The sequence below is a fragment of the Perognathus longimembris genome, chromosome 1 (assembly GCF_023159225.1).
Source record: "Perognathus longimembris pacificus isolate PPM17 chromosome 1, ASM2315922v1, whole genome shotgun sequence".
NCBI classification, from domain to species: domain Eukaryota; kingdom Metazoa; phylum Chordata; class Mammalia; order Rodentia; family Heteromyidae; genus Perognathus; species Perognathus longimembris.
Genome location: NC_063161.1, coordinates 82,886,455 through 82,908,310, shown reverse-complemented (window position 1 = coordinate 82,908,310; position 21,856 = coordinate 82,886,455). Strand labels below are relative to the sequence as shown.

The 21,856-nt window shown below is 39.9% G+C and overlaps 1 protein-coding gene across 1 annotated transcript in view; it reads left to right on the top strand.

Annotated features, from left to right (window-relative positions):
• Window positions 1-12,983: 12,983 nt before the first annotated feature.
• Window positions 12,984-21,856, top strand: part of Hsd17b3 (hydroxysteroid 17-beta dehydrogenase 3) — a 40,231-nt gene continuing 31,358 nt past the window's right edge. The window contains exons 1-2 of the mRNA XM_048331148.1: window positions 12,984-13,435; window positions 16,396-16,442. Of these exons, the coding sequence (XP_048187105.1) occupies window positions 13,282-13,435; window positions 16,396-16,442 (201 nt within the window). The 5' untranslated portion in view covers window positions 12,984-13,281. The remainder of the gene's footprint in view (window positions 13,436-16,395; window positions 16,443-21,856) is intronic.

Genomic DNA, 21,856 nt, shown 5'->3' with positions numbered 1-21,856 from the left:
CATGAGAAGAGTGAAGAATCAGAGTCTAGTATCTCAAACAGCTAGTTTTCAATAAGAAATTACAAGAGACTCAAAGAAACAGCAGTGTATAAAAATGTGACTCCTAAAAGCAAGCAACAAGCCAGGCACCAGTGGCTTATACCTGTAATCCTAGCTACTCAGGAGGCTGAGATCTGAGGATATAATTTCAAAATCAGCCTGGGAAGGAAACTCTGTGAGCCTCTTATTTCCAATTAACCATGAAAAAGCCAGAAGTAGGGCTATGTTTCAAGTGGTAGAGTGCCAGCCTTGAGTGAAAAAGGTAAGAAACAGTGCCTAAGCTCTAGGTTCAAGCCACAGTACAGGCACACATAAAACAAAGCAGGCAACAGGATAGCATCTGGGAAGGACCAAGGCTGATGTTTTACAAAGACTTCAAGATTTTGAGAGGTTGAATTAGGAGTCTTTGTTAAAAGGCCAGCATCTGCAGGTCGACTGTCATCTCAAAAATCTATAGCTCTGAACAGAGCTTACACAAAGCTTTTTTTTAAAAAAAACTTACTGAAATAGCCCATCTTTAATGGTTTCATGAATGTATCATGTAATTGTAATTATAATGTATTCCATAAATGGCCTTACTTTGCAAGGGCACACCTATACATCCTTTTTTTTTTAGTTTTTAACTTTTTTCTTTATTGTCAAAGTGAACTACAGAGGGGTTACAGTTTCATATGTGAGGCAGTGAGTACATTTCTCATCCAACTTGATACCTCTTCCCTCCTCCCTCATCCCTCCCCGCCCCCCACAAAGCTTTTAAAGATAAAGACTGGGTGAAGAAGAAAGATGGCAGAGGTGCAACTGAAGTTTGACTGAGCTCTCTCCAAGAAACCAGTTTGAGAATTACAGTGCTAGAAAGTCATACCAAGTGAGCTGTAATAGTACAGAGACTCTGGCCAGAGAGTAAAAATTAAAGCAGCCTGCTTAAGAAGGCAGATTTGAGCACATGCCAGTACCAGTAGTGGCAGCAGTCATGACAATGACAAGACAGAGCTGGGACAAAGGCACCAGAGACTGATTGCCGGTGGCTTTCCCCTCACCTCCAGCACAAACTGGATGATGAGGAGTGGAAATCCACATCCTGCTGACCATAGACAAATGCAGATCACAGATGTCCAAAAAGCCAAGGGAAAGCATGAGTATCTCACCAAAGACAACCTCATTCCTTCTCATGGAACAGCTTTTGGAAGGTAGCCCTTTACCCCTACCCAAGAGGAATGCTATCTTTGATACTGGCACAGATCCTGCCAGAGCAGCTAGAAGATAACTCACCTGCTGAGCCAGCTGGCAGTGAACAGGAATCCTGACTGAGGGCGGCGAGGATTAAGGAAAAGGAAAAATAAGGCAAGAGAAAGAAGACAAGAGACAAAGATGGGGTACGGGAAGTCTGCAGCCATAAGGTTGAAACGCAAGACTGCAGCCATGTTTATTCTTAACTTCCAGCTTATATGCAGTTTGAAAACCAGGAAACAGCATAGGCTTAAAATTCCAGAACACAAAACGCTTGGAGTTAGCAATACCCCACGATAGCTAAGACAGGTTGAGGTTGGTTAACATAAGAATGGACTCCAGAGCAATATCTGATGGTAGCTAAGACAGGATGAGATTGATTAACATAAGAATGGACTCATGGCAAACATAGTAAAGCATTTCCGATTTTCCATTAAGCCATGTCCTTGCACGTCCTTGAAAACACAGCCAGAGGTCAGGAAGAATTTAGCTGCTAGCTCGGCTCCCAACAAACTCACAGTGACTATGGCACCATTTTTCAACAGGGCAAAGGAATGTGACCAGTGAGAGTCAGCTCCACCCAGAGAAAGGTTGCCCCACTGAGGAGAAGGAAGCTTCTCCTAGGGAGGAACAACTTTCTTTACCAGGTAAATAACATCAAGAGACAACCCCACACCTCCACAGAGAACAAAGACATTCCATTCATATAGCAGCCAAAATGGCAGCTTAGCTGGCTGCAGGAATTAAAAAGACAAAAATCTGTAAAATCTCACTGAAAAAATAAAATACAAAAAACGGGATAGGCCATAAAAGCTGAGTGTGGCTCCAGACTGGGCCAAAAGAGTCTCAAGAGCTAGCCCTTCTAGGAAAAGCTACTGATTCCAGACACATCACAACCCCACCCACACTCAAGCTCACTTGCAAAAACTCCAAGCTACTGAAGCTAGCCACCTTGTTCCTCTGTGACACATGAAATAGATTGCTCTCCCACTAAATTAGTCTGGGAGGAGGGACACAGAGACCCCAAGTCTGTAAGCCTTTTCTGCCCACTCAAACAAACTGATTTGAGGAAGCAACTAAGCCACAAAAAAAATTGACCACCAGAGGAAATGAAAGGTTCCATCCAGAGACTGGATAGCAGACACAGAGGAGACACAAGATCCCCCAAAGAAGTTGAAGAAAGTTATATATATATATTTCATTTAATTTTTTTCCATTTTTTTCTTTTTTTCCTTCTTCATTGCTGTTCTGTTCATTCCTAGACAGCAAAAGGTGATTACTAGGCTTCCTCCTTCATTCTGTTCATGCTTAATTCAGGCCAAATTTTGATTGCTCAATTCTCTATTTTCCAATCTTAGTATTTTTAATTTTAGTATTACTACTTTATACATATATAGTTTTTAAATTTTTTATTTCTTTATTAAAATTTTTTTCTTTTCTTGTTTTATTTTTTCTTTACCTGAATTTAGGTCTTAGTTTTCTTCCTTCTGTTCCTTTCCTTCTCTATATTCTTCTATTCTTATTTTATCATCCTATTTTTTCATTATACGTCTTCATTCCTTTGTTTTCCTTAGTTCATTGATCACTAATTATTTGTCATTCAGCTAGACTGTTTTTGTGTTCATTTGGACTGTGTCAAAGTGGCTCATTGAGTTATCCTTTTGGTCCAAATTGCTGCAAATCTCATGACATTTTTGTTCACTGATTACAACTATATATAATCCCCACACCTGCATCATAATATCCTTCCCCTAACAAAGAAAAGCAGAGATAGGCAGGGGAATAGCTACCTTTGAGTTTGAACCTCTAAAATCAGTGCAATTACAGGACTCAGGGTTAGTTTTTGTGTTAAGACTGTGTTCTGTGGTGGTATTGGGTCTACTGTTATATAAAAAAAAAAGAAGAAGAAAGAGAGTGAAAATATCTATCTATGGATTGTGAGCCTCTAAAGCCTATGCAATTACAAGGTTCTGGGTTGGTTTTTGTCTTAAAATTGTATTCTAGTGTAGAATTAGATCCACAGAAACACCAAGAAAAATGGTAAGTTAAGAAACTTCAACTATCACTCAAAATAAACAGGCAACAGAACCATCAATGAAAAATCTAGAAGATAATTCTCAAAATGCTCTGCAAACACTACTGGCAAACATGCTGAATGAAAAGATTCAAAACCTATATATGGCTATGCCTGAGTGTGATGAAGCTAACCAATGATTAATAGAAGAATTCATGAAAACCAGAAACAGAAAGCTGCATGAAGGAAAGGGTGTCCAATGAAAATATAGCTACTCAGCTAAAGGATTTGAGAGAGAACACTGAAAAACAAATCAAGGAGGTACACAAGTCCAAACAAGATCTGAAACAAAGCTTCAATAAAGAAATAGAAGCCATCAGAACTGACCAATTAGAAGGAAGGCAAATAAAAAACAAAACAGAAAGTCTTGACAGCAGAATAAAGGATGCAGAAATTGATATATCCGCAATTGAAGATAGTCTAGACTATGTAGAGAAAGAATGGACCATTACTGAAAACAAGCCCAAGAAACAAGATGGATCCCTACAGGAGATAAAAGATATCATCAGAAAATCTAACTTAAGGCTAATAGGTATTGAAGAATGCCTAGAGAAGGACACTAATGGAATAGGAAATATATTTCACAGAATCCTAGCAGAGAACTTCCCAAATATCCAAAAGGATAGGACCTCCAGATACAAGAAACACTTAGAACTCTAAACAGACCAGACCAGAACAGGACATCCTACTGTCCCAATGTAATCTACACAGGATCAATAGAGACCAAGGAAAGGACCCATAAAGCCTCTAGGGAGACAATCACCTAAAAAGTAAAATCAATCAGAATAACTACAGATTTCTCAGCAGTGACCATGAAAGCAAAGAGAGCCTGGAATGAAGTATGCCATGCTCTAAAGACAAACAACTACAAACCAAGAATAGTGTACCCAACTAAACTCTCATTCATAGCCAAGGGACAAATAAAAGCCTTCCACATCAAGGAAAAAAAAATGAAACAATATATCTAAGCCAACAATACAGAAAATACTGGGAGATGACACATAGAAAATCAACAAGAACCAACAAGAAACCAACAAGAAAACCAACAATATTGGCAGAGAAACAGCCTTAAACAGAGAACCAGATAATTATAGTAAGAATTGACAAGTCACAGTCCCTAAGAAGGTAAATAATGTAGCAGGAAAGACCAAACACCTCTGAATCCTAACTGTCAATATTAATTGTCTTAACTCTCCAATTAAATGATATAGAGTGCCTAGTTGGATCAAAAAGCAAGATCCATATTCTGCTGTTTTCAAAAGACATATCTAGCCCACAACACAAACATGTTCTGAAAGTGAAAGGCTAGAATAAAGTCTATCAAGTAAATGACCCTCATAAATAGGCTGGTGTTGGAAACCTAATATCAGATAAAATAGACTCCAAATTAAAATTGATGAGAAGAGACAAAGAAGGCCATCAGATACTAATAAAGTGATTTCTCCTACAGGAGGATATAACCATCCTAAATATCTATACACCAAATGCTGGAGCACCCAAATTCATCAAACAAACACTACTTACACTAAAAACCATACGCAGATTAATTGTCGGTGACTTTAACACACCACTGTTGTCTCTGGATAGATCAACATGGCAAAAACTCAACAGAGAAACTTCAGAACTAAACAATTTCATAGACCAACTAGACTTAACAGACATCTACAGAATATTCTACCCAGCAACACCAGAAGATACATTCTTCTTGGTAGCACACAGATCATTCTCCCAAATAGATTACATTTTAGGGCACAAAGAAAATCTGTGCAAATTCAGAAATATTGAAATTATTCTCAGTATGCTCCCAGAACCACAATAGAATAAAATTATAGCTCAACACAAAAGGTAGCATAGAAAATCCTGTAACTCATTGGGATTCAACTCATTATTGAATCACCTGTGGGTTATTGAAGAGATCAGAATGGAAATTCCAACATTTATGGTAGTTAACAAAAATGAACACACAAAATACAAGTTCCTCTGGGGTACAGCAAAGGCACTACTCAGAGGAAAATTTATAGCTCTGAGTGCATACATCAACAAATTGGAGAAATCTCAAACCAACTATTTAAGGTCTTTGAAAATGAGCAATAAGCCAAACCCCAATCCGGTAGGTGGAAACAAACAACTAAAATTAAATCAGAATTAAATGAGAGTAAAAAAACAACCATAGAAAGAAACAACAAAACAGAATTGCTTCTTCAAAAAATTAACAACATTGACAGACCCTTAATAAATCTTAGAAAAAAGAGAAAAGAGCACATCAAAATAAAATCAGAGAGAAGAGTAGAAACATCACAACAGAAACACATAAGATTCAGAACATTATAGGATAATACTTTGCAATACTTTTATGCTAACAAATTTGAAAATCTGGAAGAAATGGAAGAATTTCTAGCAAATTTTGATATTCCCAAACTAAACCAAGAAGATTTAAACCAACTAAATAGATAAATATCATGTAATGAAATAGAAACAGCAATAAGAGACCTCCCATCCAAGAAAAGCCCAGGACCAGATAGATTCACAAATCTATAAGGCCTTCAAAGGATAACTCATTTCAATACTCCTCAAGCATTTCAATGAAATTGAAAGCAAAAGTTCACTACCTATCTCATTCTATGATGTCAGCATAACCCTCATCTACAAACCAGACAGGGATTCATCAAAGAAAAAAAAATGTATACCCTTTTCTTTTCTTTTTTTTTTTTTTTTGCCAGTCCTGGGGCTTGAACTCAGGGCCTGGGCACTGTCCCCGAGCTTCCTTTTGCTCAAGGCTAGCACACTACCACTTGAGACACAGCATCACTTCCATCTTTTTCTGTATATGTGCTACTGAGCAATCACACCCAGGGCTTCATGTATGCTAGGCAAGAACTCTACCACTAGGCCATATTCCCAGCCCCATATGCCCATTTCTTAGATGAACATTGATGCAAAACTTCTCAATAAAATTTTGACCAATTGAGTTAAACACCTTATAAAAAAAATTGTACACTATGATCAAACAGGATTCATTCCAGGGAGGCAAAACAGATTACACAAGTCAATTAATATAATCCATCATATTAATAGGAACAAGGCCAAGAACCATATGATCACCATATATGCAGAAAAAGCATTTGACAAGATCCAACACCCCTTCATGATGAAAGCTCTCGAGAAACTAGGAATTCATGGAACATTCCTCAATATAATAAAAGCTTGTATGACAAACGTACAGCTAGCATTATACTTAATGGTGAAAAGTTAAAGCCATTTCTTCTAAAATCAGGAATGAGACAAGGATGTCCACAATCTCCACTCCTCTTCAATATAACATTAGAATTCCCAGCGATGGCAGAAATGCAAGGGGCCAACATTAAGGATATTGAAATAGGGAAAGAAGAAGTAAAACTCACCCTCTTTGCAGATGATATGCTCTGGTAAGTAAAGAACCCCATAGACTCCACTTCCAAGTTACTTGAGCTGATCCAAAACTTTGGCAAAGTAGGAGAGTATAAAATTAATCCTCAAAAATCAATGGCTTTTCTGTATACCAGCAATGAGAAGAGGGAGGCTGAAATCAGGAAACAACTCCTTTTGTAATAGCCTCAATAAAAAACAAAAACAAAAACAAAAACCCAAAACCCTAGGAATCAACTGAACTAGAGAAGTGAAGGACCTCTATAATGAAAACTTTAAAAACTCAGAAAAGGAAACTAAAGCAGATTTAAGGAAGTGAAAAACCTTCCATGCTCCTGGATTGAGAGGATTAACATCATGAAAATGGCAATACTTCCAAAGGCTATCTACAAGTTCAATGCAATATCCATCATTATCTCAACATGGTTCTTCAATGAAATAGAAGAAGCAATCCAAAAATTCCTATGGAATAATAAAAGACCCCAAATAGTAACAACAATCCTTAGCAGGAAGAACAGTGCTGGAGGAATATCAATACCACTTCAAACTCTATTACAAAGCTATAGTAATAAGAGCAGTTTGGTACTGGCACAAGAACAGGCCTGAAAACCAAGGAAACATAGGTGACGACCCAGAAATGAACCCGCAAACCTATGGCTACCTAATCTTTGATAGGGAGGCAAAAAAAAAAAAAATAGGATGGAAGAAAGACAGTCTCCTCAACAAATGATGCTGGCAAAATTGGTTAAACTGTAGAAAACTAAAGTTAGATCTTTATATGTCACCCTGCACCAGAATTGGTTCCAAATGGATCGAAGACCTAGCAGTTAAAGCAGATACCCAGAAAACATTACAGGAAGGAATAGGAGAAACACTTGGGCTCCTTGGCACAGGATGAAACTTTCCTAATAAAGACACAGAAACACAATAAATCAAAGAAAGGTTGGACAAATGGGATTGCATTAAACTACAGGGCAACTGCATGGCAAAGGACATAGATAACAAGATAAATAGAAAGCCCATAGATTGGGAGATCTTCACTAGCCATACAACAAAGGACTCATATCTAAAATATGCTTAGAACTCAAAAAAATGAGTTCCCCCAAAACAAATTCTGAAAGAAACAACTGTCCCTTCAATAAATGGGCTAAAGACTTAACAAAAGACTTCTCTGAAGCAGAAATAAGAATGGTCAATAGACACATGAAGAAATGCTCAACATCTCTATCCATAAACGAAATGCAAATCAAAACAGCATTGAGATTCCACCTCACCCCAGTTAGAATGGCCATTATCAAGAAAACTAATAACAACATATGCTGGTGGGCATGTGGCCAAAAGGGAAGGCTAGTACACTGTTGGTGGGAATGTAAATTTGTTCTACCACTCTGGAAAGAGGTTGAGGTTCCTCAAAAGACTAAACATAGAGCTCCCTTATAACCCAGCAATTCCACTCCTGGGCATTTACCCAAATGACCACAAACAAGGCAATACTAAATCTACCAGCACAACCATGTTCATTGCATCATTATTTACCATAGCTAAGACATAAAATCAACCCAGACACCCCTCAGTAGCTGAATGGATCAATGGTGTATATATACACAAGAGAAATTGATGCTTCCATCAGAAAGAAAGACATTGCCCCATTCCTAAGGAAATGGAAAGAGTTGGAAAAAAATAATATTCATTGAAGTGATCCAGACCCAAAGAAATATAGATTCCATGGTTTCCCTTATTGGTAATAACTAGTATATGTCTAGGAGAGTCCTAGCTGTAATTAACAAGGGCCAAGCCACCTGAATAAAGCAGGAACCCTTCAGGGAAAACACTCTTTCAAGATTAATAAAAATAAGCAAATTACTTTGATAGAAGAGATGCTATTTCTCACACAAGGAATATGTAGAAGATCTGCATGAAGTATATATGAATTTAATGTTTAAAATCATGAGACTTGGGTCTCATGACCCCAAATATCTTATTACATATTGGAACATCTGAGGAAATCTGAAAAAATCCAAATTCTCAACATTTCTGGTCTCAAGCATTTTTGATTATCTATATTTAATTTTTATAGAAAAGGAAACATGAAACCCACCCAGAAAAATGGCCAAGAGCTGATCATAGTGGCAATATGCCTATACTCTGAGTATTGGAGGCAAGGTAGGAGGATCATGAAGTTGAGGTCAGCCTGCCTACATCGTGAGTTATATAGGTTGGTCTGGTCTTAGGACAGATAGAAGAGGCACCAGAGAAATAAAAAATAATAAATATAAGGACTAGACTCAGAAATTAGAATAAGAAAGAGAACTAAAACTAGAATAACAAGCTCCCCTCCCAGCATCTTATCCATTCAGATGCTAACTTACAAGAACAGGGAGACATACAGGGGCTGTCTGCATCTGCCTATGGGTGTGAATCTGCCTTGTTCTTTGAGATAGTAAGGAGTTGCAAACTCTTCATGAATGACTAAGAGTTTGAGAGTTCTAGGAGGCAGAAAATTGGAGAACAAGTCTGGAAAATCAAAGTCTGGAAACTTAACGATTGTCTTTGTGTTTTGGGGAGGCCTAGATCACTTTGCTAAGTTTAAAAATAATAAACAATACTCACCTAAGCCACTCAGGGCCTTGTGCTTGCTAAGCTATCTTCCCACTACTTGAGCCATAGTGTGGCTCAAGTTATTTTTGCCCAGGCTGACTTTGAACTGTGATCCTCAGATCTCACCCTCCTGAGTTACTAGGATTATAGGCATGAGCTACTGGCCTCTGGCTGGAACTTATTATTATTATTATTATTATTATTATTTTTGCCAGTCCTGGAGCTTGAACTCAGGGCCTGAGCACTGTCCCTGGCTTCTTTTTGCTCAAGGCTAGCACTCTGCCACTTGAGCCACAGCGCCACTTCTGGCCGTTTTCTATATTGTGGTGCTGAGGAATCAAACCCAGGGCTTCATGCATATGAGACAAGCACTTGGCCACTAGGCCAAGGAACTTACTTTTTGACCCAACCAGTCTACCTTTATGGCAAAGGCACAGGCTGATTATTCTAGCAGTGTATATAACCAAAACACTAGTAATAATCCAAAGAATATGCAAAGGGGAGTCAATAATTATCACACATTTATATAATCCACATACTAGAGTGTTATGTATGTGTAAAAAATTAAACGAGCTGTAGAGCAATTGTAGAATCTATTGTTAGGGAAAAAATAGAACAGAAGAAAAATGTATAATTCTGTTCTTCATGTAGAAAACAGAGGTGCTAAATGTATGTATTATACATACATGTGGGTTATGCAAAACAACATATGTCATCCTAGCTACTCAGAGGCTGATATCAGAATACAGTATGTAGATACATGTGTCTATATTGTATACTGCATTCTGATATCAACCTCTGAGTAGCTAGGATGACAGGTTTGAGCGGTCTACATCTGTCTTTCTTTTGTAAATTTGACTTTGAAACTATGTAAATGTTGTACACTTTTATAAAAAAAATTAAATCACAAAAAAGGAAGGAGTAAACAAGAAGGAAGAAAGAAGATTTACTCTCTAAAAACATAGTAAAACACACACACACACACACACAAGAATCCCTCTGGTAGTTTATACTTATAATCCTAGTTATCCAGGAGACTGAGATCTGAGGATCATGGTCTAAAGTCAGCCTGGGCAGGAAAGCCCATTTATTTCCAACTGACCACCCCAAATCCAGAGCTGTGGCTCTAGTGTTAAAGCTCAGAAAGTGGGAAGGAGGGGAGGGGTGGGAACAGTCAACAACTCTTGGTGAAAAGTTTGGAATTTAGTCTAAGAACAACAAAAAGTAATTGCAGAGTTATATAGCCCTGGGAAGGCTTCAAATGTCAGTAGATATTGAGAGAGGGTAGTCTTTGGGGGATGGAGATGGAGATGGGCAACCAAAGCAGGGAGAGTGAAGAGCCATTTAGTGTAGCTACAGCAAAATACCAGAGGCTAAGAATTCATGGTTCTGAAGATCCAGGGAATGAACTAGACATCTGCTCAGCTCTGGTCAGGGTCTCAAGGCAATGGCATCACATGTACGTGATGTATGAAACAGAGGCTCACATTGCGAGACAGAAAGCAAAGAAGATTTAGGGGACATGCCAAGCTCATGCTTTGTAACAACCAACCTGCTCTCATGGGAACTAGGCTACTACCAGACCCAATGAAGGTGGTATTAATCCATTCATGAAGTAGAGTCTCATGTCCTGATTACTGCCCCTAGGCCTCCACCTCTTAAAAGGTCCACTACCTGAACACTGTTACTACACTGGGGCTAGAGGTGTCAAGATATAAACTTTTGAAGACCATGGTATCATCCACAAAGTCTGTGCAGGAGCCAATTTGTGCCCTCCTCTCTTTGCTAGGTGGACTCCTTTGCTGATATCCATTCTCAGATCTGCAGACTCTCCGTTTTGAGGATGAGTCCTGGTTGCCCTATCTGCTCATCCAGGGTCTCATATAAATGCCTGCTTGGCATCTCCATTGCTTTTCTTTGTTTCATATTTAAGGTTAGCAAGGATTTATTTGGCAAAGAAGAGCAAAATGAGAAGAGAAAAACAAGGAGAACTAGAAAAGGAGAGATGAGCAGCCCTTCACATGCAGAGGTGGGAGCAAGAGGCAAACACCGAATAGCTGCTACTGAATTAGTCACTATTTTAAAGTCTTTCCAGGACAAACTTGAATTTTAAAGTGAATGTACTTTGTGAGTCATCCACACTTAGGGTTTTATGAGTTTTGCTTATTATATTTAATTTTATATTTGGATTCTTTTCTCTGATAATGAAAAATCTTTATTCTTAACATGGCATTTGCTTTTATAACTGGAGTGTGTATATAGTCATTTCCTTGTTTTTATTTCATTTTTGTGCTGGTACTGGAGCTTGAACTCAGGGCCTGGGCACCATCCCTTACCTTTTTCACTCAAGTTTTTTTTGTTGCTCTTGTTGTGCCAAGCCGCGAAACAACCACCAAGAAGGCCACCGAGACTCAGACATTCGAAATGCAAAAGCAAGGCAAGGCTTTATTCAAGCGAGCTGCAACTCGGGCCTCGTCCTACCCACCGACACAGTGGAGGTTAGGAGGGAGCCCCGAGCTGTGATTACACAGGCCTTATAAAGGCAAAAACAAAGTTACAACAATCAGGTGTTCAAGCAAGCAAGATTAGGACGCAGGTACAAATCTGATTGGCTCAGGGCTCGAGGCACTCTGGGGGCAGTCAGAGTTAAGCATTCCCAGCGGTTAGAGTTCTAGACCGACTGGGCCCTAATGGGCTTGTCCTGGGTTTGCTCACAGGGCCTGCTTATCTCAGGTTCACGTGGTAAAGTGGGGTTCGTGTGGTAAAGTGGGGCCTGACTTCATAGTCTGGCACTTCACTCTTAGCCTAGATTCCAAACTTCTCACCACGAGTTTTTGTCTCTTCCCCATCTCTGACCTTCTTTTCTCTCCCCTGCTTGCTGTCTACCGCTAACTCCCTCTACTATGTAGACCCATGTGTTCCTCAAACACATTAGTCTGGAGGGGCCCCCCTCATCTTTGGGGGCTGTTTCCTTCTTGATCAAATTTTAACCCAAAGGCCACCTCATCATGGAATTCCTTCCTGAAACTCTCTAAACGTCTGTGGAGGAGTCACTCTTAACATATCACTCCACAGACACGTTTCCCCAGTGCTGACTTTCGATATTATCATTTTATTTGCTTTTTGTTTGTCTCCCATAGTAGAATCTAAGCTCTGAGATAGAGACCCAGCTTCTTTAATATTATATCCCCAGGATTTTGAACAGTGGCTGCTACCTGGTCAATGAACATTTGTCTAATGAATGACTGATTTGGATTTAGTATCCTTATAGCTTTGATGTTAGGCAACTCTCCATTTCTATAACAAAATGCCTGAGGTGGACTACATTTATAAAGAAAAGGGACTTATTTGAGGCACAGTTTTGGAGGCTGAAAGTCCAGTAAGTATGGTGCAGGCTCTGAAGCCAGCTCTTACCATGGACTGTGGTATTGGGAGTATAGGTGGGAAGCAGGGATCACTTTTCAAAACAGGAAGTTAGGGTCTGGGTCAAGCAACAAGCTCTTGAAAGAACTCTTTCCAGATGCACTCCCTACCCCCATGAACTCAGGACCTCCTAAGAGGGCTACCTCTTTAAGGTTCCATCCCCTTTAATGGAGAAATTAAACCACTGTAATTTCTAAATCTAGAAAAAGATCCCTGAGCTACCATTATTTTTCAGTCTACACATTGTTTTGTTTTATGCCACTTGCTATTTCCTTACCAGCTGCTTTATAGTAACTAAATCCCAGCAATGCTATAAAGATATTAGAAAGAATACTTTATTCAAAAGCCTATGAATCAGGGGGTTGTGTAAAGAGGTTACTGTAATCTAAATGCCCTGAAGTCAGTGGAATGCACCCAGTGCCTCCCAGAGGAGATTTGGCAGGCCCCCAGGCAGCTCTGGCCTAGGAGACATTGAGGGACCCAGCCAGGTCTTCAGCAGCATCAGCAGAGCAGACATGGAGGAGGCTCTGGGACAGTTCTTCATCTTTGTAGGGCTGCTGGTGTGCCTGGTCTGCCTGGCTAAATGCATAAAATTCTCCCGATGCATTTTTCTGAGCTTCTGGAAAGTGTGGCCAAAGTCCTTCTTGCAATCAATGGGCCAATGGGCAGGTAAGGGGAGCTTTCCATCTTGTGTTCATTGTGTGCTACTGCTGAGTCTTACTTATGTCTCAAAGATATGTTGTGCCTTTGCTCTTTGAGAGCAAAGATGCAATTCCTTTGGCAAATCAAAACTATTAAATGTGTGAAATTTAGACAGTCTGAGTGAGATTAGAATTGTCTGAACAATAAGATGCCATGGGCAAGCTAAAATCAGGAGGAAAAGTATGTTCCCCAACTCTTGTCTAGGTGTCTATCTGTTCAGCTCCACTTGCTGGATTATCTCCTTTTTGATTTTTGCAGTGTCATCTCCAGATTTCTTAAACCCTATGATACTTTCCTTTGAAATCTAAAGGCTAAGTCATGTTATTTTTTATTATTTTTTTATTGTTTTCTAAGTGCTTTGGTAAAGTAAGTGTGTTGAAAAATCAAGGCAACAGAAATCTCTCTGGAGCCACATTTTCCAGATAGTTAGATATGGCACTGCGTCATGAAGAACTTCAGTTCCTCAAGGGGGGTGGCGGGGGGATGGTTAAGGTAAATGTCCTGAGGTTAAGGTTTTAACATCTCCTTGGAGGAAATGCTAAGGTCTTTGCAAGTTGCTTTCTTCCCAAAGTTGGACATTAAAAATAAATAAATAAATAAATTAATTAATTTAAAAATCCACTGACTTAAGAATAAAAAGGGAGAATTTAAGTAACTTTAGACATATCAACCAGAGTTAAATAGCCAAGATTGTCAAAAGTTTAAGGAGCTACCAAATAAAACATAGAATACACAGTTAAATTTTTATTTCAGATAAACAAGAAATACATTTTTAGTATCTTACAACCTAAATATTGCATGGGATCTACTTATACTAAACAATTATTTGCTGGTTTCCTGAGATTCACACTAAATGGGCATTCTGGGTCCTTATTTGCCAAACTTTGCAAATGTGTAAACTTAACAATAGAAGTTATTTTTAAAAAACTTACCATCTGGCAAAGAAAGTGTTTAGAACTTGGGTTTATAACTGATGCTTCTTATACTGTGTGTGTGTGTGTGTGTGTGTGTGTGTGTGTGTGTGTGTGTGTGTATGTACTCTGCCCTGTGGTATAGCATTCTCTCTCTGGTGAGCTTGCTGAGTTGCTTAGAGTTTCAATGTTTTGGGTTCAAATACTCTGTTCCTCTCATATTCAAACAACCATGTGCTGAGCCTAGCCTCTGCCTGCTAAAATGCAGGGCATGGACCCTCTCAGAACATGCATTCCAAAAGGAAGTTCACATGAGACTTAGACTATTGTGCTTTGGTTCAGTATTGAACAGAGCTATCGTTAGTTCAGGGGCAGACATCAGAGAAATATATTTTCCCACTGGAGATGAGAAGAAACTCCATATAGTAGAGTAATTGAGAGCCTTAAAACTCTCCAGATACAGCACCCTAAGTTCTGTATTTGTTTTCTAAATTATTTCATTGGTATAACTTCATAGACCTGGGGCCCCAAAGTCTGACAGTTTAGGCTCAAATCTTGGTGACACCATTTTTTAGCACTGAGACCTTGATCAAGAACATTCTGTCCCTGGGCTTCTTCTTTTCATGAATGCACAGAAGTTAGGAATGGTACCTGCACCATAGGCTCACTTTCAACATAAACCAAATGATGTCACTTGGAAGAGTGGAAAGTAAGCATTTGGTAGTTATCAGTTGTTACTACAAACATGAGTATCTTAGCCAGGCCCTATGCTGGGTGGTTTTGAAGACCCTTCCCTATGTAGGAGAAAGTAAGATTCAAAGTCTGTTGAACTTAGCAGGAGCAGAGGCATGCATGCATCTACTCAGGATTTCCTAAGGACAGATAAAAATCACAACAAAATTGTTCACATTAGGGTGCTTCTTCCATACTCTCCTTTGATGCTTGTACATCGTGGCTTCCACCTACTCTTAAGTAAGTGGAGTGTATCTTTTGTTCCCATAATTTTTAAAGCATGACCTTTAACTTGTGAGAGTGAAGGGCAGCTGCAGGAATATACTACCAAATTGTAAAATTTGAATTCATGATGTTCATTTAAATGAGGTCTAGCCTAGAGCCACATTACTAAACAAAGGACAGTAGGCCTATTTGATTGTGTATAGATGCCTTGTCTGTACACAAGGAATTCTCAGATTACTTCAGGTCACTGCATTCCCTTTGTGCCTATTATAGTTTGGTCTTTGCTAGTTCTCTGGCCCACCGAGGCCTGGAAGGCTGTTTCCTGTGGAGTACATATGAAGAGGGGGCTGAAATCCATTTCAGAAGGAGCCTTGAAATGTTCTTGGAATGACCATTGGGCATGTGGGTAGAGCGATAGCAAGGTACAGAGCTTGCCCTTGAGGAGTGAAGTCTTGTACTGTCTAAATTTTCAGAAGCCAGGATAAAATATTTCTTGGCTGAGTTCTTTGTTGAATTTCAAAGTGTTTTCTACAGTCTCACCAACTGAGGATAGATTGAGGGGCAACACTGATCAAGATACACTGGACTCATGAATTGACATGTGGGATCGAGACCCCTGTATATAAGCACTTGCAGATAATTTTCTGCAAGCCGTCCTCAAAGCAAAACATAAAAACCTTCCAGGCACCAGCAACTCACCTAATACTAGGAACTCAAGAGGCTGAGACCTAAGAATTCTAGCTCAAAGCCAGCCTGGACAGACAAATCTGAGAGACTCTTATGTCTCCACCAAAAAGCTGTAAGTGGAGGTGTGGCCCAAGTCTTGAGTGAAAAAACTAAGCAAAAGTCCCAGGCCCTGAGTTAAAGCCTGACTATTGGCACAAACAGAAAATCCCATAAAAACTTTGATTTTGAATGTTCAGAGAAAGGTCATCAAGGGCTAAGAGGTCTCAAGTAGAGCAGTGCCATCTAGACAGTTGGTTTATGAGGAAATGTAGACAGCAATGAAGAGTTTAGAGCTGTGTCTTATTGATTACAACCCATCCCCTCTCTTCACAGTGATCACTGGAGCAGGAGATGGCATTGGAAAAGCATACTCATTTGAGGTAAGGAGTCTTCAATTATTCCTTTATGCTCAGGCTGCCTTCGAGTGATCTTCCTGACTCAACCTCTTGAGTAGGTAGGATTACAAATGTGAACCACCACATCCAGCTCCAAAGTTGTCTTGGGGATGTTGGGATTTGTTTGTATTGAATACAACTCAGACATGTGACATCACCTCCCAAACACTACATTTCTGAATTTCTGAATATACAGCCATATGTACTCATTCATTTAGGAAGAAAAATGTCTTTTATAGACAAGCAGACTAAAACTTTTATAAACTTGTTTTTCTCTCTCTCCTTTCTCTTTCCTCCTCCTCCTCCTCCTCCTCCTCCTCCTCCTCCTCCTCCTCCTCCTCCTCCTCCTCCTCCTCCTCCTCCTCCTCCTCCTCCTCCTCCTCCTCCTCCTCCTCCTCCTCCTCCTCCTCCTCCTCCTCCTCCTCCTCCTCCTCCTCCTCCTCCTCCCCCTCCTCCTCCTCCTCCTCCTCCTCCTCCTCTCTTACTCTCTCTCTCTCTCTGTCTGTCTCTCTCTCTCTCTCCCCCCACCCCCCCCCCGTCCTGGAGATTGAACTCAAGGCCTGGGTGCTGACCCTGAACATTTTTTTTTTTTTTATCAAGATTGACACTCTAGTGAGCCACAGCTCCACTCCTGGCTTTTTGGTGGTTAACTAGAGATAGGACTCTATAGACTTTCCTGTCTGGGCTGGCTTTGACCCATGATCCTCAGATCTCAGCCTTCTGAGTAACTAGGATTACAGGTGTCAGCTATCTGCATGGGATTTGTAATCTTGTTCAATTAAAAGAAGTTACTCAAGGATGGTAGTACCTCTCCTAGTGATTGTTTAAGGAATCTACTGGTGGCACTGCTATTTTCTAGTGTAATTGTGTCATAGTATTTATATACTTAAATACAATCTTTAAAAACTCACAAATACTTTTATTTATCCTTTATATTCAGTTAGGGGATATATTGATTCAGAAATTATGTAGGCAAGATGTTATCTGTGACCTTTAAAGAAGGTTAATAGGCATTACAAAAGATATTATAAAGGGCTGGGGATATAGCCTAGTGGCAAGAGTGCCTGCCTCGGATACACGAGGCCCTAGGTTCGATTCCCCAGCACCACATATACAGAAAACGGCCAGAAGCGGCGCTGTGGCTCAAGTGGCAGAGTGCTAGCCTTGAGCTATTATAAAAAGAAATTCTGGCCAGGCACTGGTGCATCATGCTTTGTAATCCTAGATACTCAATAGACTAGGACCTGAAGATTGTAGTTCAAAGCCAGCCTGAACAGAAAAAGCACATGAAACTTTAACTCCAATTAACTAGAAAAATTTTTTAAAAGCTGGAGAGAGAGAGAGAGACAGAGAGAGACAGAGACAGAGACAAAGACAGAGAGACAGACAGACAGAGAGAGACAGAGACAGATACATACAGAGACAGAGAATCTGACAGAACAGAGAGCCACATGATTAGCATGTTTGGGTATTTTTTTCTATGATCGCTTCTCTGTAGATAGATACTCTGTTTTTCCTTCAGTGTTGAGGATTGGACAGAGGGCCTTGTGCATGCTAGGCAAGCACTATATTGAGCTATACCCAGCCCGAGAGATAAATCTTTAAAACTACATTCAGAAGCTGCAGGTATGGATCAGTGGTGTAGTACCATATTTCCTTTAGTGCTGGGGACTGGACACAGGTTCTTATGCACACTAGGCAAGCACTGTATTGATCTGTACCCCGCCTGATAGATAAAACCTTAAAAACTACATTCAAAAGCTGCAGCCCTGGGTTTAATCCTCAGCACTGCATATATTTAAGATTGGTGCCACTGGCTCATACCTATAATCCCTAACTACTTGTGAGGCTGAATGTGGGAAGATAGCTGTTTGAGGCCAGTTCAGGGAGAGAAGTTTGTATAACCTTATCCCCAAAATAACTAGTGGAAACAGGGCTGGAGATGTGCTCAAGTGATAGAGTATCAGGCTAGTAATCATGAAGCCCTGACTTCTTAATACTCAGTACTGAGGACTACCCAGTTCTCAGCACTAAAAGAAAAAGCCCTCAAAACGAACAACACTATATGTAGAGATGTGGCTAAAGTAGAATAGTGCCAGCCCTGAGTGAAAAAAGTGAAGGGAGGGTTCAATACCCCGAATTCAAGACCCAGTACTGCTACCAGAAAAAGAAAAAAAATCTCTTTATCCACATCCTTCCTTCCTTGTTTATTGGTGCCAATTAGTTCTGATGTATTTTGGCACAGAGTTCTTTAGCTTTATCCTGTTTTTCACTCAGACTCTTGAATTTGTAGGTTTTCCTTGTTACACATCTGGAGAATTTTCCTCCATCACTTTTTTAAAAATATAAAATTATTTTATTTGATGTTGGCACTATGTTGTCCAGGCTAATCTTGAATTTATGGGCTCAAGGTATCTTCCTACCTTAGCCTTTTGAGTCTACAGGCATGTACCCCCATACCATGATTTAGACATCATCTTGCTATGTTGTCTAGGCTAGCCTTGAACTCATGATCCTCCTGCCTCTGACTCTGCAGTGCTGAGATTACAGGCAGGTACCAGCATATCTAGCTTCCATTATGTCTCCGCTCTCTTCTCTCTTCCTAGTCCCTCAAATACAGGAATGCTAGATCTTTTTAATGACCTTTGAGATTCTGTTTATGTTTTCTGGTGATTTTTTTTTCCTCTGTGGCTTAGATTGGGTAGTTTCTATTATTGTATTACAAGTTCATGGATTTTTTTTGGTCCCTTCAATTCTAGTATTGAGCCTATCCATTCAGTTTCTAATTTTAGTTACTCTATAATTCACTTAAAAATTTTGGCAAAACCTCCCATGTTCTTCATGTGTTCATAATGGCTTTAAAATATTGTTGGAGGTCCCAAGATATCAAAAAGACATCTGCACTTACATGTTTATCGCTGCACAATTCACAATAGCCAAAATATGGAAACAACCCAGATGCCCCTCCACAGATGAATGGATCCAAAAAATGTGGTACCTATACACAATGGAATACTACATAGCGATTAAGAATGGTGAAATATTGGCATTCGCAGGGAAATGGTCAGAACTTGAACAAATAATGTTGAGCAAGACAAGCCTAGAACACAGAAAACAAAGGGGCATGATCTTCCTGATATATGACTGTTAAGGTGGGGGAAGGGGGAGACAGTAGAGACCAGGTCTGTGAAACCAAAAACTTCTTTTTTTTTTAACTAAAATATGAATAGGCAGCCTTTCTTTTATTTCTAAATCCATTTAAAACCTGTGCTGATTGATGGTAAATATATTGGTTGTCATGAAATATCAAAGATAGTAGTCATTATTTTGTTATATCAGAGGCCATACATTTTCTATTTTTGTGTGTGCTATCAAATACACAAAGCAACATTTATTTGATAAGGAAACTGAGAGAAAATGGGTTGGGGTTGGTTCCGACTTCTTAGCTTATCCCCAGTCTTGATGTCTACAGACTGTTCAGGAACCAGCAGGCTACTTGGCCATCAGGGAAGGCCTATGGTACGGGCAGGAAGGGATCCTGTGCCATAGTTCCCACTCTCTGTCACCTGCTTGGTGACCTCGAGGTGACTTGAGAGCTCTCCCTGACTCGGCTGTGCAGTCCAGAAGCCACAACTTCCTCTAGGAAACTGGTCTCTACTGTCTCTCCGTCACCCCATCTTAACAGTCATATATCAGGGAGATCATGCCCCTTTGTTTTCTGTGTTCTAGGATTGTCTCGCTCAACATTATTTGTTCAAGTTCTGACCATTTCCCTGCGAATAACAATATTTCACCATTCCTAATCGCTATGTAGTATTCCATTGTGTATAGGTACCATATATATATATATATATATATTTTTTTTTTTTTTTGGCCAGTCCTGGGCCTTGAACTCAGGGCCTGAGCACTGTCCCTGGCTTCTTTTTGCTCAAGGCTAGCACTCTGCCACTTGAGCCACAGCGCCACTTCTGGCCGTTTTCTGTATATGTGGTGCTAGGGAATCAAACCCAGGGCCTCATGTATACAAGGCAAGCACTCTTGCCACTAGGCCATATCCCCAGGCCCTAGGTACCATATTTTTTGGATCCATTCATCTGTGGAGGGGCATCTGGGTTGTTTCCATATTTTGGCTATTGTGAATTGTGCAGCGATAAACATGTAAGTGCAAATGTCTTTTTGATATCTTGGGGCCTGCTGTTTCGGATAGATGCCAAGGAGTGGTAAGGCTGGGTCATAGGTAGGTCTATATTGAGCTTTTTGAGAAACCTCCATACTGCTCTCCAAAGTGGTTGTACTAATTTGCACTCCCACCAACAATGGAGAAGGGTTCTTCTTTCCCCTCACCCCCTCCAGCATTTGTTGTTGCCTGAGTTCAGAGTATAGGCCATTCTCACTGGAGTGAGGTGGTATCTCAGGGTTGTTTTTATTTGCATTTCCTTTACTACCAGGGATGTTGAAAATTTCCTCATATGTTTCTTTGCCATTTTTATCTCTTCTCTTGTGAAGTCTCTCTTTAGCTCTTTTGCCCATTTCCTAATTGGTTTATTGGGCTTAGAGGGGCTTAGTTTTTGAGTTCTCTGTAGATGACAGATATTAGGCCTTTGTCTGTTGCTGTGCTGGTAAAGCTCCTTTCCCATATGGCTGGCTGTCTTTCTATTTTGGTGGCTATGTCCTTAGCTGTGCAGAAACTTTTTAATTTGTAGTAGTCCCATTTGTCGAGTCTCTCCCCTAACTGTTGTGCCCCTGGGACTATATTCAGGAAGTTCCTTCCTGTGCCTATAAGTTCTAGCGTCTTTCCTACTCTGTCCTTCAGTAGTTTCAAGGATTCAGGTCTGATATTGAGGTCCTTGATCCATTTTGAGTTGATCTTGGTGCATAGTGATAGGCTTGGGTCTACTTTGAGTTTTCTGTATATGGCTGCCCAGTTCTCCCAGCACCAGTAATTGAAGAGGCTGTGTTTATTTCATTGTATGTCTTTAGCTCCTTTGTCGAATATCAGCTGACTGTAAGAGTGCGGTTTTATTTCTGGATCTTCAATTCTGATCCATTGGTCTTCCAGTCTGTTTTTATACCAATACCAGGCTGTTTTTGTTATGATGGCCCTAGAGTAGAGCTTGAAGTCTGGTATTGTGATACCTCCTGCACTGCTTTTTTTGCCTAGAATTGCTTTGGCTATTCTTGGTCTTTTGCTGTTCCATATGAGTTTATGGGTTTCTTTCTCTATTTCAGTGAAGAATGTAACTGGGATTTTGATAGGGATTGAATTGAATTTGTGTAACAATTTGGGCAATATGGCCATTTTCACCATATTGATTCTGCCTACCTATGAGCATGGGAGATATTTCCATCTCCTTGTGTCTTCTTTGATTTCCCTTATTAGATTTTTATAGTTCTCATTA